Genomic DNA, 21,957 nt, shown 5'->3' on the forward strand with positions numbered 1-21,957 from the left:
ACACTTTCCAGGATGGAGAGTGTTAGCCTGCGGGCGGGCAAGTGGTGACACTGGCCTGGGACTTGAGCGGGGAGTGGACAGTTAGACAAGGCGGATATACATCCTCAAGTCAACCCCGGTGGAATGAAGGCCTGGGGACGGAGGCACCCCAGGCACCCCAGGGACCTCTTTTCTCTCCTCTTCTGCCGCCAACGCTTCCCTATCAGGGGTGACTTTCCCCCACGGTTTCCTGACCCCTGAGACTACTGAGGTCAGGGGGCATGGGTCCCTAAGAGGTGAAGGCCTCTTCACGGCTGCAAAAGATAATGCTTGCAAAATATCTCTTTGAGCTGGTCCTCAGATTGGTGTGACAGGTGTGACAGCCACAGGTGACATGTGGCTGAGGAGGGCCATGGATGGCGCCCAACACAAAATCATAAGCTTACTTGAAGCTGTGTATTTTTTTTGTGTGTGATTTTTCAAAACTCTGTTGAGTTAAGAAATTGGTTTTCGAGCATGAATGTTGCGGATGACAGCATCGAGTCACCATGTCAAAGGTTGGATGTGCTTGCACTGTAAAATGTGAGCCGCCACTAAAAACGGTTGTTCCTTTTGACCAGTGACATTTCTTCCAGGACTGTTTACAGCAGATAATTGGAAACAAGAAACATGTGTTATGTAGAGAAAAATGTTCTTCAAAAAAATCTCCAATAGGCCAGGCGGTGGTGGCGCAAGCCTTTAGTCCCAGCACTCAGGAGGCAGAGACAGGTGGATCTCTACGAGTCCGAGGCCAGCCTGGGCTACAGAGCGAGTTCCAGGACAGCCAGGGCTACACAAGAGAAACCCTGTCTCAACAAACAAACAAAAAACAGGGGCTGGATCGATGGCTCAGAGGTTAAGAGCACTAACTGCTCTTCCAGAGGTCCTGAGTTCAATTCCCAGCAACCACATGGTGGCTCACAACCATTTGTAATGAGATCTGGTGCCCTCTTCTATGTACATAATAAATAAATAAATCTTTTAAAAAACAAACAAAAAACAAAAATAAACAAAAAAAATCTACAATAATTGTAACGTTCAGCAGTAAGGGATCAAGTGTACACAGAAGTATGGACCTGCCTCAGTGATGCCGTGGGTGTGGGAAAAGATGGGGGATGGGAAGCTAAGTTAAAGAGGCAAAGGAGAAGAACGCATCGCTGTGGTTACAGTCTTGTCTTCGGAGGCAAGGCTTCTAGTCCTTCAAAAACTAAGACCAGCAGGGTGGAAGGATGGCTCAGTGGTTAAGAACACTCACTGCTCTTACAGAGGATCTGGGTTTGATTCCCACCACCCACATGGCAGTTCACAACCGCCTGTAATTCCAGACCCAGGGCTTCTGGCCTCTGAAGGCACCAGCCATGCACATGGTGCACATACATACACACTTGCAAAATTATCATACACATAAAACAATAAGATAAATAAAATAAAAACCAAAAACAAACCCAACATGAAGACCGAGGGCTAGCAAGTGAGGAAAGGTGCTGGCCACCAAGTCTGAGGGCTTGAGTCCCATCCCCGGGACCCACAAGGAGGAAAGAGAGAACTGACTCCAGGAGTATGCATGCTGTGGCACCCATGTACCCCCTCCGCCCCTCACGAAGTAAACTTTAAAAGTGTGATTTGGAAAGAACAACAGGAAACACATCAACAACATGAATACCCAAGTAAACATTCATAGTTCGATAATTTGGGGTTGATGAGAGTTTGTGAAGTTTCTGGAGATCTCGTTCTTCTCTTTCTTTTTCTAATTTTTTCCCCGTGTGCATAGTGCGTTTCTGTGTGCATATTTGTATGTACGTGTACCCATTTATGTATTTTTTATTTTTTGAGACAGGGTTTCTCTGTGCAGCTCTGGCTGTCTTGGAACTCGCTCTGTAGCCCAGGCTGGCCTTGAACTCACAGAGATCCGCCTGGCTCTGCCTCTCGAGTGCTGGGATTAAAGCGTGCGCCACCACCAATCGGCTCATGCATGTATTCTTGTCTGTTAGCAAGGCCCAGGGTCCTCCTTTCTCTGCCTCCCCCGTGCTAGGATTACAGGCATGCACCATCATGCCTAGCTTTGGGCTTGTTTTTGTTCTTTTTTTTTTTTTTTTTTTTTTTTTTTTAAAAATACTTATTTTATTTTATGTGCATTGGTGTTTTGCCTGCATGTATGTCTGTGCTATGTGGGTGCTGGGAATTGAACCTGGGTCCTTTGGAAGAACAGTTGGTGCTCTTAACCACTGAGCCATCTCTCTCCAGCCCCCTTGTTCTTGTTAATAACTTCTTTATGATTGAACTCAGATCTCACGCTTGCATGAGTTGGAAGAGATTAAGGTAGTTCTCCTGGGACAAAAGCCAGTCATGGAGGTGCATGCACACTTGCAAACCCAAAGCTAGGAAGGCAGAGACAGCTGGATCCCTGGAACTCTCTGGCCAGCCAGCCAAGCCTACCCATTAGGCCCCAGGCCAGTTAGAGACCATGTCTCAAAAATAAGGTGGATGGAGCCTGACTAATACTGGAGGTTGTCCTCTGGCCTCTACCTACCTGCACACATGTACTTTCATGCATGTACACACACAGACACAGAGAGACAGACACATGCATGCACGCACGCACCAGCCTGTGCGCATGCTCCCCTGCCCCGCACACCCCCCCCCCCCACTCCGGTGGGTTCTGCAGTCCCCTTGTGATGGGCAGAGGCAGAGGCAGGTACCTTTGGCACAAACACCAGGCAGAGAGTGATTGTGCTGCAGAAGATGATGACCAGGGCCACGATGCAGAACTGCACGTTGGGCTGGTCCCGCGTCAGGAAGGAGACGGCAGCCCCGATGATGCACATGATCCCCACGTTGTACACGCTCATCCCGATGTACTTGCTGTCATTGAGGGCAGGGATGCTTACGTTGCGTGTTTCCCACGCTAAGAAACAACCGAACAACTGGAATGGGGGACAGGAAGGGGAGAGAGTCATCACCAGGCAGAGGGCCCTCTCACTCCTCGGCAAACTGCAGGAGCTTCAGGTGGCCACCAGCTGCCTTCACGTGTGGCCCCACGTAGCATCCTGAGGGAGTGCAGACTAGGGGTGTGTGAGCCCTCCAGTTCTCCTTCACACTCACAACGGCTCCTGCAGAGACCTGTGAGGGGCCGTGGGGGAAGGGCCCTCACACAAGGTCTTGAGTGTTCTTTCTCACTCCCTGCAGATCACTGAGGTACAGAGAGGAAAGACGGCGGCCACACGGTACTGGAGTGGCAGGAGAGGACTGTGCTTATGGAAGCCCAGAAGAGTCCGGTCTAGTATTTTTTCTAGTAAGCCGGGCAGGTGTCCTGTGACTCAACTTCTCTCATCCCTACTGCGCAGAGCCACCCAGAACACAAGCATTTCCCATCCTCCCTAGAAGTGAAGCTGGCACATGGCAGATCCTGGACGATGTCCTGGAAGAGGGGATGTGGTGCACAGGGCTGCGCCCTTCAAGGGGAAGGAGTTGCATTTCTTCCTTCATAACAGGTGGAGTGGATTGTGATGGGTGGTGCTTCAGCAGCCGTCTTAGACTGGGTGGCATGGATGTGGGGGCAACGAGACTGTGTGTCCCCATCTCAGTGCCTCTGGAGCAGGGGTGCTGAGAGAGAAACTGGCTCTATTTTTAATCGCCATTATTTTTGGCTCCCTCATGTGCAGTTTTCTTCCTAAGCATTACATCTCCCTACAGAAATATGCAGGACAGAAGTAGACGGGAGAGAGGCCCGAGGGGATGCTTCAGCTCTCCCAGTGCTTTGAGGGGGGGTAGGCCACAGGGGCAGGCCACATCTGCACTCCTGGGTGGTAGTGAGGGGGGCAGAAGGGAGACTTGAGACTCCTGCGGGTGCAGGGTCCTGGGGCCGTCTCACCGAGGCCTTTTCCACTTGTATCACCTCCTAACTGAGGGCACACCACATATGTCGTCCTGTGATGACCTGCCTTCTGAGGGTGACTTAGTTTGGGATCATGGGGCAGAAGCAGGATGGACAAGCCAGAGGATTTGGAATGATCTCTACGAGTCACTGGCCATGAGCCTCTGCACAGGTCACTTGACCGATCTCAAGGCCTCACATGTAGCATCTGGGAGATGGGGTAACACTCATCTCCCAGGGCCTCTGTTTGGATGAGGTGTAGTGGGGTGTGGTGGTTTGAATGTAACTGGCCCCCATAAGCTCAGAGGGAGTGGCACTATTGGGAGGTGTGGCCTTGTTGGAGTGGGTGTGGCCTTGCTGGAGGAAGTGTGTCACTGTTGGGGGCGGGCTTTGAGGTTTCCTATGCTCAAAAACCCCAGTGTCTCAGTCAACTTCCTGTTGCCTGCAAGATGTAGCACTCTTCAGCTCCAGCACCACGTCTGCCTGCATGCTGCCATGCTTTTCCTGCCATGATCACAACGGACTGAACCTCTGAAACTGTTAAGTGGGCCCCTTCAATGAAATGTTTTCCTTATAAGACTTGCCATGGTCATGGTGTCTCTTCACACCAATAGAAACCCTAAGACAGGAGGACAGATGGGATGGTCCCAAAGGAGCTCCTTTGATGGATGGTACTTCACTCTCCAGTGGTGGTTTCCTCTTCCCACCCCAATCCTTTTCTCTAAGTGTGACCTCTAGCAGCCTGATCTATTATCTTATTTCTCTCTCTCTCTATACACACACACACACACACACACACACACACACACACACACACACACACACATATGTATGACTGGGTTTTGTTCCAAAGCCCAGGCTGGCCTTGAAGTCTCCATTCCACTGCCTCAGTTTCCTGAGTGCTGAGGCAGGGATGGAGGTCTGTGTGATCTAAAGAGACACTCGTGAGCCTCGCTATCAGACTATTGAAACAATGGACCTCAGGGAACTAGAATTCCTCTAGGAATTTCAGTGGGAAGAAGGAATCTCACTGGCCAGCCTGAGAGGGAAACTGCTACTGAAAAGAGATTTAGAACTTACTAGACAGATCACAGGAGAGGCAAGGGTAGGTCAAAGGTGGGCAGGACCACACCTTGACCGGGACTGCTTAGGTGTACCCAACTTCTTAAACTTTAACCTCTCCTCCAGATCTTGGAGATGGACTTAGAATTGGGGAGGACAGGGTCTCACTGGATTTCTTTCTCCCTCTTCCCAATGTTTTCACCTTGAAAATCTCCCCTTTCGGCTTTTCACATAGATTTGGCTGTTCTAATTGGTTTATGGAGGGTGGGTGGCTGATTGGGGCACAGGCTGTACCTCCAGTTCAGTAACACTGGGATCACAGGTCTGTGTCCCCACACTGTGCTGATGGGCTCCTCAAATCCCTTTGCTGGGAAACGGCAGCCTTGGGAAGCAGACACCCAGGTGAGGGAAGGAAGCCACCGCCCACTGAAGTCTGAGCTGTACGGGTCCTTCGTGCATGATCCCTTCAGTCCCCAGAGGCCATGTCACCTCTCAGATGCAGGGGCCTGCCTGGGTGGGGCCCATGGTGGTGAGTGACAGGGCTTGATGGGTGCCTAAGACTGTAGCTCTGGTCAGGATAACCAAGCCAGCAGAGAGTCCGTACAGCACGGGCAGCCTGGTGGTTGGCTGCAGGTCTCTGAGGAGTGTCACCATCAGGAGGGAATAGTGTCATAAGTTCTTTAGACCTTCAAGGGGTGGCATGAGGACTCACGGGCACTGAGCTGAGGCTAGGAAGAACTTTCTTGCAACACGACCCATCTATGATCTGTAGTGGCCCTCACAGGTGTATCCACATCCAGATCCATGGACGTGGTGAATGTGGCCTTATTGGTGGTGGTGTGCGGGGTGGGTGGGGTAGGGAGTCTTGGGAGGTACGATTAGGGATCTGTGAGTGGAATTAGAGATCATCTAATTGGTCCCTAGATCCAATGATAAGGGCTAAGAGAGAAGAGGAGGAGTTAGAGATAGGGCCACCAATCACAAGTTAGGGACTGTCTGGAGGCACCATCACCGGAGGAGTCCTGGAAGGGCTCCTCCTTAGAGCCTGCAGAGGAAACAGCCTTGCCTCAGGAGGGAAACTGGGACATCATTTCTGCCTGTCTCCTAGGGCTGTGGCAGGGTCTGAGACCAGGCCCCTCGGAGACTAGGGCCTTAGTCATATGGGGGAATGCTCTGTTTATTTTCATGTTGTGGAGGCCCCTAGGAGAAACAGGCCCGGCAAGGAAGCATCCCCAAACTCTGCCTCCTGCCTGGCACCTACCATGAGGAGCCCCTTGTAGGCGTAGACGATGCCGAGCCAGATGGTCATGTGGGTGTTTTCGCAGTGTTCCAGCAGTGGGCGGATGGAGATGTCCCGGCCTGCTGGGTCCGGCTGCATAAAAGAGAAAACAAAAACCCCAGGGATGGACTGGCCGTCTTCCAGTAGCAGAGTCCCCAGCCAAGGCCCCCTTCCCTCCCATACGCCACAAGCAGCGATGTGTCGGGAGACCTTTGCATTCCCATGGTGGGAAGAAGCAGCCAGCTAGCACCAGCTGCGTTCTGCTTGATGGCTGTAACTCAAGCCTGAACCCTGGTCCTGAGGCTTCTTCACGCCTGGCCAACTTGAGACAGAGGTGCTGAGGGAAAGGGCTGAGTCAGTGCTGTGTCCCAAGGCTCTAACAAGACTCTGAACCCTCCTGACAGAAAGGAAGACTATTCGGAAGATCCTTGTGCCCCTTCTGCCTCTCGGAAACAAGGCACCCCAAGAAATTGGAATTTCCCCCAGGAATCTCACTGACATCCGCTGCCAGCCAGCCGGAGAGCTTGTCTCTGGAAAGAGATTACTCACAGCTTGTCATGCAGGACTGACCGGAGCCCAGACAAGGGTGGCTTGAGGATGGTCTTGCAGCGCACCTTGACCAGAACCCCTTTGCTGTGTCTTCCTCTGGCCCTCTCCTTAAACCTAAATTTCACATGAGGACCCAAGGATGACTCGGGAGGGGCTCATAGGATCTCCTCATCCCCCTCCCAATGTGCCTGTGTTGAATAATCACCCTTTTCTACTTTTTTTTTTTTTTAAACTAGTGCTTGTTTAATTGCCTTATTAAGAAGAAATGGCCACACCTGCTTTATGGGGGCTGTCAGGGCCCAGGCTCTGACTCTTAATTCTAGTAACAGTGTCGGCTTCGGCAGCACCGATATTACAACTGGAACGGTACAGATGGGATTAGCATGGCCCCTGCTCAATGACAAGCAAATCCCTGCAGTGTTCCGTATTTGTACCGAGGAGCTATGGACAACTGATGGCTTCTGGGAGACAGAGAGGCAGTTTTCTTTAAGGGTGTGGTCCCTGGGAGGTGGGCTGTGTACCGGTGGCTGGCTCCACCCCCAGGAGCATATGGCCAGCACAAACGGGATTCTGTGGTTATGTAAAGAGGGGGAGGGACACAAAATCAGGGAAAGTAGGAAGAAGGGGTGGATATGGAAAGAGTTAGGGGGAAGAATGTGTGTGTGTATGGAATACGATCAAAACACATTGTATGAAATTCTCAAAGAATTAATAAAAATATTACAGTAAGAAAATTCCAGTAACAACTCAGCCCAGAAGAGGTATGTTGTGTAAGGCTTGTTGAAACAGCAAGTGAGAGAACTGGCTATAAGTTGGGCAGGGGGGTCTGGAGGACTCTCTGGAGTGAGCTTGGGCAGCTGGAGTTACAGAATAGATTGGCCCAACCATACATAGGGCCCACTACAAGCCCTTCTAGAAAGACATACATTGAAGAAGCCATGATGGCAGCCATGTTATATATCATATGGCACAGCCTGGGCCAAAGCTGATTGGACAAGAGGTGGGTACCTACTCCAGGCAGCCAATCCCAAGACGGGTCAGAGATGTGTGGCGGTTGCTAATGCTCTTTGACAGTGCTGTTTCCAAAGAGATGCTAGGGACTAGCACAAGCTATCCTGGACAAGCTGCGGACACTAACTCTCTAGTACGCATATCCTTTCGAACGAACAGAGACACTGTTTATTCTGTTAGCCATCTTCTCATTTCAACAGTGGGTCCAATGGGTCCTTTAAGGCATTTTGCATCTTGCATTTTTTCCCAAAGCAGGATTCACCCCAGGACCAGTGCACTGCATTTTCTTGCGTCTTTCTAGCTTGCTTTAGTCTCAAACAATGCCCCAGACCACGTTGGTCTTTCATTTTATCTGTATTCCTGAGGAATTCAGCCTGGTTAACTGTTAACTGTTGTTAAGTATCCCTTGATGTGGATTTGCTGGCTGTTGTCATGACTGGCTTCAGGTTATGCATGCTGGGCAGGTATCCTGCATAAGAGATGTCCCCGCTGCATGTCACCTCAGGGCATAAGTAAGCACTTTGTCCAATGACTGGTGATATTAACTGTGCTCACGTGGCTGTGGTGGTTTCACCACTTGAAAGGTACCATTTTCCCCTTTGTGATTAAAGGGTCATCTATTGGAGCCACTGTGAGACCCTGTGAAGATCCTGTTTCCCACAGACATTAGCTCAGGGCTAGTGACTTTGGGAACTGCCAACCAGGGATTTGCTAACTGTCACCCCATCTGGACATACCACATCCTGCTGCAAAACAGCACTTTCTTTCTTTCCTGTTATTTATGGCCTCATGAGTTCTTTTAAATCCAGCATCCTACAACCCATTGCTATCATTATGCATTTTGACTCAAGTTTATGCAGATTTGGCCAGTGGAAAACGCCTTCATGTTGCCTCTGATGCTTTCTCCCACATGTTCCTGTCATCTTTATTTTTTGAAGACTTTCATGTTTCTTGGCACAGGATGTTCTCAGCTCCCCTGGCATTTTCCTTGCCCTGGCATTGAAATTGGTTATTTTTCTTTTCAGTGCAATGGTGTTTAGAAAGTAACATCTGAGAAGTTTGTGAGTGCACTGTCATAGGGAATCATTACTTTTAGTCCTATGTCTGTCTGTCTGTATGCATGCATGCATATATCATCTATCAGTCTTATCTATTAAGTATCAATATCTGTCACTTTTCTAGCATCTATTTATCATCTATCTTTCTCTATTATTTAAGCATCTATCAATTATTTGTCTATTTACCTATCTATCAATCATCTACCCTCTACATATCATTCGCCTATCATCTATGAATCCTTTATCTACTATCTACCAGTCATCTATCTATCATCCATGTATCTACCATTGGCTATCTATCTATCATCTATTTAACCCCTCCACCATCTATTCCATATCTGTTCATCTATTTTACAGATGAAGCTACACCTCGGAGATCTCCTTTGCTTCTCCCATTCCCTAATTTCATCTCTCTTCTCCAAATGAGATCTCTGATTTCCAGCCAAGTCACCATATTTACTTACTTGCTTGGTCCCACAATACGGCTTCAAAATCCATTCATTGATAGGTACCAACAAGAAACTTACTAAGTAAAGCCAACCTTTCTTAGCAAATCTGTTTGCCAGTCCAGTGGGTCCCCTGAAAGCATATTGTCAAAGAAAGGTGTTCAGGCTGCTATGTTCTTCTGAAGGTGTGCTTGGCACACCCAGGGTCAATCATGGGAAAAGGGGCACCTTGAAGGGGCCCACAGGTATGGAAGGCAAGCAAGACTAGAAACCCTCCCTCACCTGGCTGCTCTCTAGGTCTGGCTTTGCAGGTGGGCACTGCGTGGGTTGCTGTGGGTGAGAAAAGATGGTGTTCCCATATGGAAGCAGGAAGAGGTTGGGGTCTGTGGGCTGAGGCCATCTGATATTCAGATTGCTCAGCTGCACGCTCTCTTGGGCTCTATGCCCTTAGCTGTGCCAAGCTGAGTCCACGGGGTTGGAGTCCATGTGTGAGCAGGGGTGCTAGAAGGGACAGGAGGTTCCTGAGGTGACCTCCAGAATGCAAAGTCAGAGTGGCCTGGGCTGGAGATGACCCTTCAGGACACCGTCAGTGGCTGGGATGCATTCATTGTGGGCGGTGGTTTCCTGATAAGTTTCCTGGTTTAATTAAGGAGACAGAATGGACTTGTTCCCAAGGTCAGCAGTGACAACCACTGACAGACGTCAGAGTTCCTGTCCTTGTGAGGCTAGGGGATGATAGGAATCTTTGAATACAGTCAAGGGACCCTGGTACTGAGTCCCAAAGCAAGCTAAGCAAGCTATTGTTGGGTCATCCGGATCCTGTGTCGGACTTGGGTCCACAGTAGACTTTGAAGTCACATCTGGGGGAGGGAGAGTTGCCACCAGAGCACTTTTTTGTTTTTCGAGACAGGGTTTCTCTGTGTAGTTTTGGTGCCTGTCCTGGATCTCCCTCTGTAGACCAGGCTGGCCTCTGGGATTCACCTGGCTTTGCTGGGATTAAAGGCGTGTTTCACTGCCGCCCAGCACCACCAGAGCACTTTTGAGGTATCGTTGTTGTGCACCAAATGGCCACTAGAGGTCACCAAAGAACTGTGTGGCATGCTGTGGAGTAACCTACCCGCTCCTGGGAACTCAGAATCACCAGTTCAGTGAGGCTGAAAATGGGGAAGCTGTCAGAGGCATTCCCTGCTACTAAGGGAAGTACCTACTGGCCCTAACAGAGGTCACTGAGGCCAGATGTCCAGGCATTGTGATAGAGCCACCCCTCAGCTTCCAGGGCAGCTATGAAGGGCTGCTGGGGGATGGGCCCTGCCCTGGGCTCACCTCACTGTGGGCTGTCCACACAGCCAGCCCAGGGCCTGGGCCTGGACTCCAGGCCTGCCTCTCTTCCAAGGACTGCATTGTCTCTGGTTTAACAGTGCTGCTCTTGCTTGGGATGACTGGCTGTAAAGACTGGCAATCTGCTCGATTCTCTAGTTTTCTTCCTTCCATTTTTCTCACCTGGCAATTAGTCAGGAATTTATCCATCCACCCCACACCCCCTCATCCATCCATCCATCCATCCATCCATCCATCCATCCATCCATCCATCCATCCATCCATTACATAACTGCTAAAGCACCCTCATTTTCCAGGTACTGCTATGGACACAGGAATGTCACTGCAAGCAGGACAGATGAGGGTCCTTCTCTCACAGGTCCTCCATTCAGGACTGGGTGGCTTCCGTGAGAGGTGGCCTCCCAGGGCTGTGCACCGGCTTCCTCTCATGCAATGGCAATGGATAAGCAATGGTAAGGATAAGACTCACCTCTGCTGGATGCTAGAGGAAGAACGCCACTCTCAGAATGCAGGGAGATCTTACGCTCACTTGACAGGATGCTGAGGAGGGAATAACTAAGTAACTAGCCCAGGCTCTCCAGCTGCTAAGTCACGGGGATGAGATGAAACCCAGGCCTGTCCGGTATTTCTCTCAACCTCACCGCTTGCCCTTCTAACCTAACCCACACGGCCCTGCTTCTCCTAAGCATCATGTTAGACTCTAAGGAGACTGTAGGTATGAACCTGTCCCGTGCTCCAGCGGGGAATGACTTCACTGTTGAGCACTCACTAGAGGCTTTTAGAAGCCCTGGAACTCTGAGAAGGCTGAACCCAAGCTAAGGATATGCTTGCCTGCCTGGCAGGGCTCTGTGTTGAGCCGAGAGATGGACACCTGCTAGGGTTGGTCAGAGGGTAGACGTGTTGGCTCCTGGTCCAGCACTGCTCAGCGGGAGGTATACACAAGCTGCCTGGGAAAGCCAAGCTCATCTGTGCCTGGGAAGGAGAGCAGCTGGCCAGAGACTCTGCAGGATGCAGTTCCTGACAATGTAGGTCAGCGGCCCCTGGGCACATCCCGCATTGTCAGGACGCACATGTGGGCAGGAGGTCAGGGCCTGGGTCCACCCACGCAGGCCTGAAACCACAAAGACCTTGGTCCTGCTACAGTCTTATTGGGAGAACTTTGGCAAGCCCCTTTTCAGGCTTTAGTACCCCAGCTGCAAAGGGAACCCCTTATTGGGGTGTGTGTGTGTGTGTGTGTGTGTGTGTGTGTGTGTGTGTGTGTGTGTTCCTGTGTGTGCCAGCAGGCACAGGGGCCAGAAGTCTGTCTTGGATGTTGTTCCTCAGGATCCAGCCACTTTCTGAGAAAGGGTCTCTTGTCTCTCAGTGGGACCTGGGACTTGTCAGTTAGGCTAAGCTGGCTGGCCAGGGAGCCTCAGGAGTTTGTCTGTCTCCACCTCCCCAGCTCTGAGGTTACAAGCACGTGATCCCTAGGCCTGCCTTTTTACCTGGGTGCTGGAGGTGAGTTCACGTGCCCACCCTTGCTATATCCCAGCACCCTCACCCTCGCCAGTCAGTTCACAGCATGGTGAACGTGAGCTGGATCACTGGAGGACGGTTAACCTTGTCCATCATTTACTTCTTCAACGTAACTCTTCCTGTATCTCCCAGGTGCCTGCTGAACACCATGCAGTCACTAGACACTGGGTGTCCAACACCACTCTGATGCCAGTCAGCCCAGCTAGCACTGCCGTGACTAGCAGAGGTAACAGGTGTTCCCCCAAAGAACCCCAATGTCCTGTGGGAAGCTCAGATGGGAGGTCTGTCTCAGGTCAGCTCTGGAGAGGCTCTTCTGAAGTGCTGATGTAAGGTGGGATCCCCAAAACCCAGGGTTGAACAAGTGGGAGCACCTGACGTGGCCAGGACTTGGGCATGTGTTGGAACCAAAGGAGCCAGGGTGGGTGCATGTGACAAGCAGGGCCAGCGCAGGCCTGCCAGGAGCTTGGGACAGTGTCAGGTGCACAGGTCTGCTGGGCTCGGGAGGGTTGGCTTTCTAAGCAGCCCTTGGTCTGGGATTGCTGCTGGCTCGGGACGGCTCTGGGGACCGCACGACCTCTAAAGGGTTCAAATGAGAACACAATAAAATGTTACTCCGTGTGTGTGTGAATGCACGTGGAGGTCAGAGGACAACTCTGGGGGAGGTGGCGCTCTTCTTCCGCCATGTCGGATTAGACTCAGGCGGTCAGGCTGGTCAGCGTGCCAAGTATATTTACCCACGGAGCCATCCCCAAGGCCTCGGCAAAGGAATGAACAATGAGGGGAGACTGGGTCTAAGGTCAGAAGTTCTTTGGTTAAAAATGAGAATCCTGGGGCTGGAGAGATGGCTCAGTGGTCAAGAGCACTCATCAGCTGCTCTTGAGGAGGACCAGAGTTCGAATCCTAGCACTCACATGGCAGCTCTCAACCGTCCAAAATTCCAGTTCCTAGGAATCGGATGCCCCCTTCTGGCCTCTGCTGGCACATGCACTCACACAAGTTCGCATACTTGTAGTTAAACAATAAAATAAATCTTAAAACAACAACAGCAAACATGGAGATCCCCTTTGTCCCCTGCACACCTGTGACATGGAGAATAAAGTCTAGGCACAGAGGAGCCACGGCACAGCTCCGACACTGGAGCAGACTTGGCATCCAGGACTTCTGTGTGTCTCGGCAGGGGGCTGGGCGGGTGGGCCTGGGTTAGGACTTGGGTCTGGGAGGGGGAGCCTGATGTGTGCCATGCACGGTATCCTCAGAGCTTCCACCTTGCTGCTCCAGTGGGTAGCTTGCTCCTTGGAAAGAGGGACCCTCCCTTCCTTTGACCAGCTCTCCGGACCCTCCCTCCCTGTGACCAGCTCTCCAGACCCTCCCTCCCTGTGACCAGCTCTCCAGACCCTCCCTCCCTGTGACCAGCTCTCCACAGCTGCCTTGCAGAAAGCTTCCTTTGTGGGTCATTCCTACCTCGTATCTCAAAGGGCAAACTCAATTTTTAAAACACATGGTAAAATTGGTAGGTTTTCTTCTTGCTATGAGTATGTATAGATGTGTGTGTGTGTGTGTGTATGCGTGCGCACGCACGCGCGTGCGCGCGCATGTGCACGTGCTGGTGAGCATGTAACTTTTTGGGGATTTATTTTCAGTGCCTTAAGATGCCTTTTGTTTTTCCTGGGGCAGAGGAGTCAACATTGTCTCTTTTGAGGAAGGTGGAGGACCCCAGCAAGAAAGCCTGGGTAGAGAGAGAGAGCATGGACTCTGTCACTCTGTAGCTGTGTGACTTTGGTACAGTTCTAAGCCTCTCTGAGCCCTGGCTTCCTCACCTGCAGACTCCCAGGGCTAGCAAGGAGTTGAAAGGAGGAAACTAACAGGTATGTTTACCACCCACGGAAGCTGAGAGGCCTCCTGATGTGCCAACTGTCATTATTATCTTCAACTGCAGAGAGTTTCAGAGTGCTGGAGCCAGGAAGCCTCAGGGGCTAGGCTGCTTATCTCAGCAGCAGCCCCACATCTTGGAAGCAGTAAGGCCAGAAGCTGTACTTCAGGTAAGAAGAATTCCTTTTCTTTCTTTTTTTCTTTCTTTCTTTCTTTCTTTCTTTCTTTCTTTCTTTCTTTCTTTCTTTCTTTCTTTCTTTCTTTCTTTCTTTCTTTCTCTCTCTTTCTTTCTCTCTCTCCTTCCTCCCTCCCACCCTCCTTCCTTCCTTCCTCTCTCTCTCTCTCTCCTTCTTCTTCTTCTTCTTTGATTTTTTTTTTAAGACAGGATTTTTCTGTGTAGCCCTGGCTGTCCTGGAACTCACTCTGCAGACCAGGCTGGCCTGGAACTCACAGAGATCCACCTGCCTCTGCTTCCTGGGTACTGGGATTAAAGGAGTACACCATTACTGCCTGGAAGAATTCCTTTTTTAACATTTTGATTGCAAGTCTCCCTCTCCCCCCCCCCCCCCAATCACAGGTCAGACAGGGAAGTATGACATCATCCCCAGGTTCTCTTGAGGGCACTTCTGGCAGCTTTTCCTTTGTGGGGACAGAGTGCAGCTCTCTATGGTGAGAGGGTACCTGTGCTCTGCAGGGTACCCAGGGCTCTAAGCACTAAATACCGTGGTGTTCTTTAGTCTCTCAGACAGCTGCTCTCTTCCCTTGACTCAGTTTGCAAATACTAAGAAGCTTATGCATGAATCTAGTTCTTCTTTTCATATTGGAGAAACTGAGGACTCACGGCAACTATTGGCACAATGTTCTGGCCTCTGTCCTATGTGCTGGAGGGAATAGCCTGGGCAAAGGCAGAGGCTGGACCATTGAGCTGTGTCCAGAAAGCAGTGAAGGAAGGCATTGACAACCAGGGGATGTGAGGGGGGACAGTGGGGGCCGTGGAAGGACCTCTCCACTCTCAGCCGTATGACCTTGCAGTCAGTGGACATTCCAAAGCTCTGTAAGGGCCACAGCTGCGGAGGGGTTGAGGTTGACAGCGTAGCCATGTGTCCTGTTATTTCAGCCCTTTGCAGCTGCTGCAGGCTTTCATATAACAAGCTCTCTTGGATTGACCTCAGGGCAGTGTGGCAAGGAATGGGAGTTTTTTTTTTTTTTTTCCGAGACAGACAAAAGTTTCTCCATGTACATTTGGTGCCCTGTCCTGGATCTCACGCTGTAGACCAGGCTGGCCTCGAACTCACAGAGTTCTGGCTCTGCCTCCTGAGTGCTGGGATTAAAGGTGTGCGCCACCACCTCCCGGTGGAATAGGAGTTTTATGTCCATGTAGATCAGCGTGGACAAGACACTCGTGTGAGAAGATACAGCAAGAGAGACAGCAAGACGGAGGTGAAGTCTAGGCCAGAGAGCCTGCCCACAGAGCACGTGCGAAATCTTAACTGCCGTTCACATCCCTTTCACATCCCTGCTCTGTTCTCAGGGAGAGCCGATGTGCACCTGTGCGCCTCCCTGCCAGCCTCCCATCCCGGGAGGCAAAAGACCTCCTTGCTACAGCCACTGATTCCAAGCCAACTGGTGCTCCTCAAAGGGGGGGGGGGTGTCATGGGGGACTATGGGTTGGTTGTCTCCTGGGGGTCTGCAGGGCCTGACACAAGGGTGGTGACATTAAACACTCTTCGGCAAGCTTGCTAAGTCAGGGGAGACCAGTGTCTTGCACTCAGAATCCCCACCCTACCCTCACCACAAGTTCAAGGACGGCCTAGCAACCAGGAATGGGAGGGAAGGGGCTTGCAGAGGCAGCCCTTATGCTCCGGAGGAGGAGATAGATTGGTGGCCGTGGGTGGCCTGTAGCCTGCAGACATGCGTTACCTCACTTGCACCATGGCTAACGTTGTTAGGCCTCATCACCAGTGGGTACAACTCCAGGGATTCAAATGGAACACGGATTTCCAGCTTTCTTTGGAATACACAAGGCCCTCGGCAGCATGGGGTAACCTTGGCTTGGGGCAGCCTTGGCTTGGCACTGCCGTAGTGAGGGTGGGCTGCTTGTCCTTTAAATGCAGCCTTCACGGGAACTAATGTCTCCACTCATGTCTCAGGGTCAAGAGGAAGCCTGAAGGAACCTTTGCGTCTCTGTGTGTGCATGTATGTTCATGTGTGTGTGTGTGTGTGTGTGTGTGTATGTGTGAGTGTGTGTGTGTGTTTATGTATGTGTGTGAGTGTATGTGTGCACATATCTGCACATGCATGTGGAGGTATGGAGGCCAGAGGAAAAGCTTGGCTGTTGCTCCTCAGGACCTGTCAAGCTTGGCTTTTGACAAAGGATCTCTCATTTGTCCTGGAACTTGCCAGTTGGGCTGAGCGGCCAGCGAACCCCGAGGACTCTCTTGTTTCTGTCTCCCCAGCTCTGGATTACAGGCACTGAATACCTGGCTTTGTTTCCAAGACAGGGTTTCTCTGTGTAGCCATGGCTGTCTTGGGACTCACTCTGTAGCCCAGGCTGGCCTGGAACTCACAGATCCTCCTGCCTCTGCCTCCTGAGTGCTGGGATTGAAGGCGTGCGCCACCACTGCCCAGCTTCGCTGTTGCTGTTTTTTAAACATGGGTTCTAGGGATTGGATCCATGTCCTCACGCTTACTCAGCAGGCCCTTGACCAACTGAGCTGTCTCCCCGGCTCTTAGGAGCCTTTCTTCCTCTAAGTGCCAGAACCTGGTGTGAGCAGGCAGAGATGGAAGTCTGTGGATGGGAAACAGACAGGCACCTGAGGTAGGAAGTGCTGGGGACAGTCTGCTGCACCGGAAGCTGGAAGGAAGTCCCTTCAGGAGCACTGCCCTCTGTGGACACGCGTTCAACAGAGTCTACCAATATCCAGTGAGTGCTTGAGGGGTCTAAGGGGTGCTGGGACAGTGAGCAGGAACTGGCCCAGAGGCCATCAGGAAAGGCAGATGGGCAGACTCAGGATTCCCAGCCTTGGTCTTGGGGCTGGAGACAAACCTTCCTAGGAGGTTCTCTGCTGATGTGGGCAATGTAACTATCCACATGGTCACCGGAAGTGACAATATCGAGTGGAAAGTGCCCCTGCTGACCTTGGGAAAGCAAGTCCATTTCCTCCAAAGCCCTATAAAGGCCGCATTGGGGCCTCCAAGGCAGCAGCTCCCAGCAGGCCGCAGACACCTGGCCCTATGGTTTGGCCTCAGGATGGTGCCTTCAGGGGACTCCTGAGTCTCCTAGCTCGCCTCTGTGAGCCAAGGACAAACTGGAGACCGGGGCCACTACAGAACCTCAGCTGGAGACAGAGAGAGAGTGCAGGAATGAGGAGAAACACCAGCTCCTCAGACCCTGATCCCACACAGCACCAGCCGAGGTGACGTCACCAAAGTCCTGGGCGCAGGTGGCATGACAAGGAGTGGCCATTTGTCTTGTGCCCAGCGCTGACAGAACATGACCAAAGGGAGGAAAACAGCAAGCTGTTTGCTTCTGAGATCACCTCAGACCCGCCTCACTCTCACTCCTGTCCCCTCTGAGAGGCGAGGCTAGTGTGGGTCCAGAACTTGCCCTTTCCGGTGTCTGTGCCTTCTCGCCTGTCCCCGAGCTCCTGAGACGGAGCAGCCTGTGACCTTTGCCCCCTGCCACTCCACGCCCAGGTCTGTGCACACTGGTGGGCTCTGATGCTCCATTAAGCGGTGAGTGCTCCTAGTGGTCCCGGGCAACTCGGAGACCCAGCGCAGGGTCCCTTTGATCATTACAGGTCTCCCAGCTTCTGCTCACCTGCCCTTGCCCTTCCCTCTCCGGGTCCATCTCAGGGATCTGCACTTACATCCCGCCCCACGTCTGCCTACGGGCACCCCTCTAGCCTACCATTTGCCAAGATGAGCTCAGTACCCTTTCCCTTCAACCCGCCGCTGCTCCTGAATTTGCTAGTCCAAGAGTGGTGGTCAGTGTCTACCAGGTGAGACCTGGACTCTTGGGTCTCCCTAGTCCTTCTGGCCCTTCATGCCCACCTAGTCCCTTACCAACCAGCTACATAGGGTGGGGCACGCACAAACCTGGGTGGAGGTCTGGCTCCTGGCAACTCCTTCTTGCCCCAGGCTCCTAGGGCCTTTAGTACCAGGTCACTTCTCACCATCCCTCACCACCTGGCTCCTCCCTCCACACCAATGGCTTCCACACTGCAGGGAAGTTCCTAATCCTCTTGTCTGCCTCTATGATGGTCCCCATTACCCATCCAACCACATCCCCTGGCTCAGATTGACTCAGGGTTGGGTCTTTCCTCTCCATTCTCCAGGCGCTGTGGCATGCACAGCTGCTCTCCAGGCCCTTCCTTCCCACAGTGGCGAATGTCTGCTGCCTCTGGAAACGGCTGACATGACGTCAGAAGAACCTGTGCTTCGCTCTCCTCTGTCCCCACCGCTTGTCCTTCCTCCCGCTAATCCCCGCACTGACGGACCACTTGCTCTTGGCCAGATTCTGCACCAAGTGTATCACATGGCCAGCTCACTTCATTACTCCATCATCCTGGACTTGGCTCCAGGATACCTCCTGTTCTAGAGGACACTGTGAGGCTCAGGGAGACTGAGTGACAAGCTCCAGGTCACAGAGGCATAGCGATGGACAGAGCTGGCACCAGCACCAGCGTCACAGGCTCTGCAAACCTCTGCTCTAACACAGGGTACCCAACTAACACACCAACACAGTGTGGCGCGCCGGGAGGAAGTCTCAAGTGTCCCAGCATGGTGCTCTCTGCCTGGCTTTTTCCATGCACCCGCAGCCAGAGTAGCCTCTGTAGCTGCTGGCACTACCCTGTGCAATACCTTGTTCTTTGTGCTTATGACTCCGGGGAGGATGGGAACCCCTCCTCCTGGCCAGAGGTAGCCCTTCTTCTCCATATTTACCTCCTGCTCTGCTGACCCCTTAGGTTACAAGGTCTCTGAGGGGACTATTGCCTCTGACTTTAGGTGACATCTGGGTCCCCAGAAGTGAGACAAGCTCTCAGAGGGCTGTGTCCAGGCTTTCCTGCCCCAGAGTTGGCAGGGCTGGGCTCTCTCCTGCCCAGCCTTTGACCTTGAGGCAGTGGGGGCACACAGCTCGGCCAGGACCTGGCCATGCAGTCACACCACCTTCTCACTCAGCGCTCGACCTGGCTACTTCCAGACCACGCCGGCTGTCAAGTTCCAGCCCAGCCTAGCGTGAACAGGGAAGTGACAGAAGCAGGGTGTGAAGAGGCTTTGAGTCAGGACACTGTGCCAGGGGACCAGGACAGGGCCGGGCCGCTCTACTCCTGCTGTGTGTAAGCTCCGTCTTATAAGTCTCAGTTCACTGCTCTGCCACCCACCCTGGTGATTCCGTAGCCATTATTAGCGTTGGTCCCACTCTAACCAGGAAAGCACTGAGCCCAGAGCCCGATGGACCTCAGCCAAGGTCACACAGCTGACACTTGAGGCCTTCCTTGCATTCCATGGGCATTCCTGCTCACCAAGGAGAAAAGAAGGGTGCTGCCTGGTGGAGTCTGGTTGTCCCCTCTCCTAACCCCTGCTTCTGCTCCAAATCGATGGTTTGCCTGTGGCTAACGGCAGCCTGCAATCCTCGTGGGGCCCTGGTGTACCGGCGGGCTGGCGTGCGGGACCAGGGCTGCCGCGCCAGGACTGCTGCATGCTTGCTTGTCTTTGGAGAAATGTTGGCACCACCTGCTAGAGGGTTGTTCTGAGCATTTCAGTAAGAACACGAGGAGACAAAAGACGACAAAGCCAGGAGACACACAGGCCCGTGGTAACACAGGCGAGAACAATGCAGGCATTTGATTTTCCTCTTGTCATTCCACGAGGCATCATCCTGGGAGCCCCAAAAGTGTACCGCTGCAGAGAACAGTTTCAAAAATAGCTGCTGTGGCTGCTGCCACATTGGGTGGAAGTGGGGATCCCCGTGTGGCCAGAGGCCACGGAGTGTGCACCTCTTCCTACTCCACGCTGCAGCTCGCTGTTCTGGGCCTGCTGGGGTTGCCTGCTCCACACGGATGCTGGAGCCACTAGGGATGGCCTGGAGCTCCCGGGGTAGAGCACGAAGCTGCTCTCCCCTCGTCTCTCCCATGCCCTTCGGCAAGGAATGGTGAGCAGAGAGCATATGAAGGAGTTATACATACTGCAGGGTATGGTCTAAAAGTCAGCACTGCACCTCAGAGCAGAACCCTCCAGGGCTCCCCCAACCTTTCTTTGCATACCTCTAGTGGTGAGGAGCTCACTACCTCCTAAGGCAGCCTGGTTGACCTACCATTAGGCAGGACTCAGAAGAAACATTCTTCTCCACCTAAGCTGAATCTGGATCCAGTTGCTTTTCCACATGCCTCCACTCTGTCCTTGGGGCCTCTTCCTCCAGCTCAGGACAGCCCCTCTGAGGTTAGGAACAGAGAACTCATTCTCCCTGCCTGCACAGGACAGTGTCAACTCTGTCTGCACAGGACAGTGTCTATTTTCTCTCTACCCAGCTACCCTTAACTATTACATTACTTACTACTTCCGTGGCATCTGAGGTCTAGCCTGATGTCCCATCTCCGTGCCTAACATCCTATTCATCTGGGCTGTCCCCTGAGCTTGCATTGGGAATGTAGCCATACACATGGAGAAGCCTCACAGCACGCATACATATAAATGCTCATGTACACACACACTTGCTCACACATATGCTCTTATACATCCCTCTCTAGTGTGACTTAGCACCTGGGCTTCTGGCTGCTAGAAGAAGGGCCCCCTGGTCCCCCTGTCACCCCTGCTGACCTTTCTATGTCTCATTTTTTAGGCAGAATGTATCACCCAGCATGCTGTTTCAAAACTAGGTCACAAAGGCTACTGATAAATGATCTTAATGACCTGAAGCCAAAAGGATGACAAAGGCTGAGGGAAGATGAATAGGAATGAGATTTGGGGAGTCCGACTCATAAAAATCCCAGAGAATGCAACCTGCCTTTGGCTCAGTGAGAAGGCAAGCCTGTAACATTAGCTTAATTTTCACAATTTTGATCTTATGGGACTCTGACCCACTGTGGTTAGACAGGAAGTACCTGGGCTAATAGATGAGGGGAACTGGGCTTAGAGGGGCAAAGGGGGCTGACCGAAGGGGCCAGAAGGTGGCACAGATAGGTGCACACTGACGTCCCAGCTACACGCCCACCTCTTAGCCCCTATGGCCAGATGAGGGTCATATCACTAAGCCTGGCCAATGGGCTGTGAGCGGAAGTGTCAGCCGACCCACCTGGGCTGAAGTATAGAGAGCTGTTGTAAGATCCATGCTGCTTTATCTGTGCTCCAGATGGCAAATTGCCTCAGGAAAGATGGCTGTCCAGGACAGCCACCTGGACTCACAGCTGGACTCGGGCTTTGCTGTGTCAGCTCTGGAGACGCTGTGGCTCTTTGTCACTGTGGCCTGGCCAAGCCTTGCCAACACAGGAGCACAGTGACATTGACCCTGGGCTCAGTACTTAGCACAGCCACTTCATTCAGTCTTTGAAAGGGTCCCTTCAGCATCCCATGGCATGCATAGGGACTTACTGAGGACCCCTATGAACACTCAAATCCACAGATACTCAAGCCCCCATGTAGAGCGGCTGATGTTCATGTCACCTTCATGTATCCTCCCACGCACAGGAAGGCATCTATGCTCCTTATAGATTTTCTTCTTGCAAGATAGGGAAACTGAGGCACAGAGTAGTAAAGCCATTTGCTTAGGATCCCAGCATCACTTAGGTCTGGTGGGTCTGAGATTGGAAAGCCTCGAGAGGCCAGGGCCTATGTCCTGAGCCTCTGTCGGGCTAAGGGCTTCCTCCCATGATGGGAGACTGCACAGATCATATTCCGGTTCTATGGCCAAGTGAATCCTTGTGCTGTGATTTATTACAG

The 21,957-nt window shown here is 52.2% G+C and overlaps 1 protein-coding gene and 1 non-coding gene across 2 annotated transcripts in view; one reads left to right on the plus strand and one right to left on the minus strand.

Annotated features, from left to right (window-relative positions):
* The window catches only part of Gabbr2 (gamma-aminobutyric acid type B receptor subunit 2), a 356,621-nt gene that overhangs the window by 15,952 nt on the left and 318,712 nt on the right, over positions 1 to 21,957 (minus strand). The window contains exons 14-15 of the mRNA XM_006973681.4: positions 6,216 to 6,326; positions 2,718 to 2,942 (exon numbers count right to left, since the gene is read on the minus strand). Of these exons, the coding sequence (XP_006973743.2) occupies positions 2,718 to 2,942; positions 6,216 to 6,326 (336 nt within the window). The remainder of the gene's footprint in view (positions 1 to 2,717; positions 2,943 to 6,215; positions 6,327 to 21,957) is intronic.
* LOC121827720 (U6 spliceosomal RNA) lies at positions 7,113 to 7,214 on the plus strand. Its single transcript, XR_006070030.1, has one exon. It is a non-coding gene; the product is annotated as a U6 spliceosomal RNA (small nuclear RNA).

Source organism: Peromyscus maniculatus, chromosome 2 (assembly GCF_049852395.1).
Source record: "Peromyscus maniculatus bairdii isolate BWxNUB_F1_BW_parent chromosome 2, HU_Pman_BW_mat_3.1, whole genome shotgun sequence".
Classification (NCBI taxonomy): domain Eukaryota; kingdom Metazoa; phylum Chordata; class Mammalia; order Rodentia; family Cricetidae; genus Peromyscus; species Peromyscus maniculatus.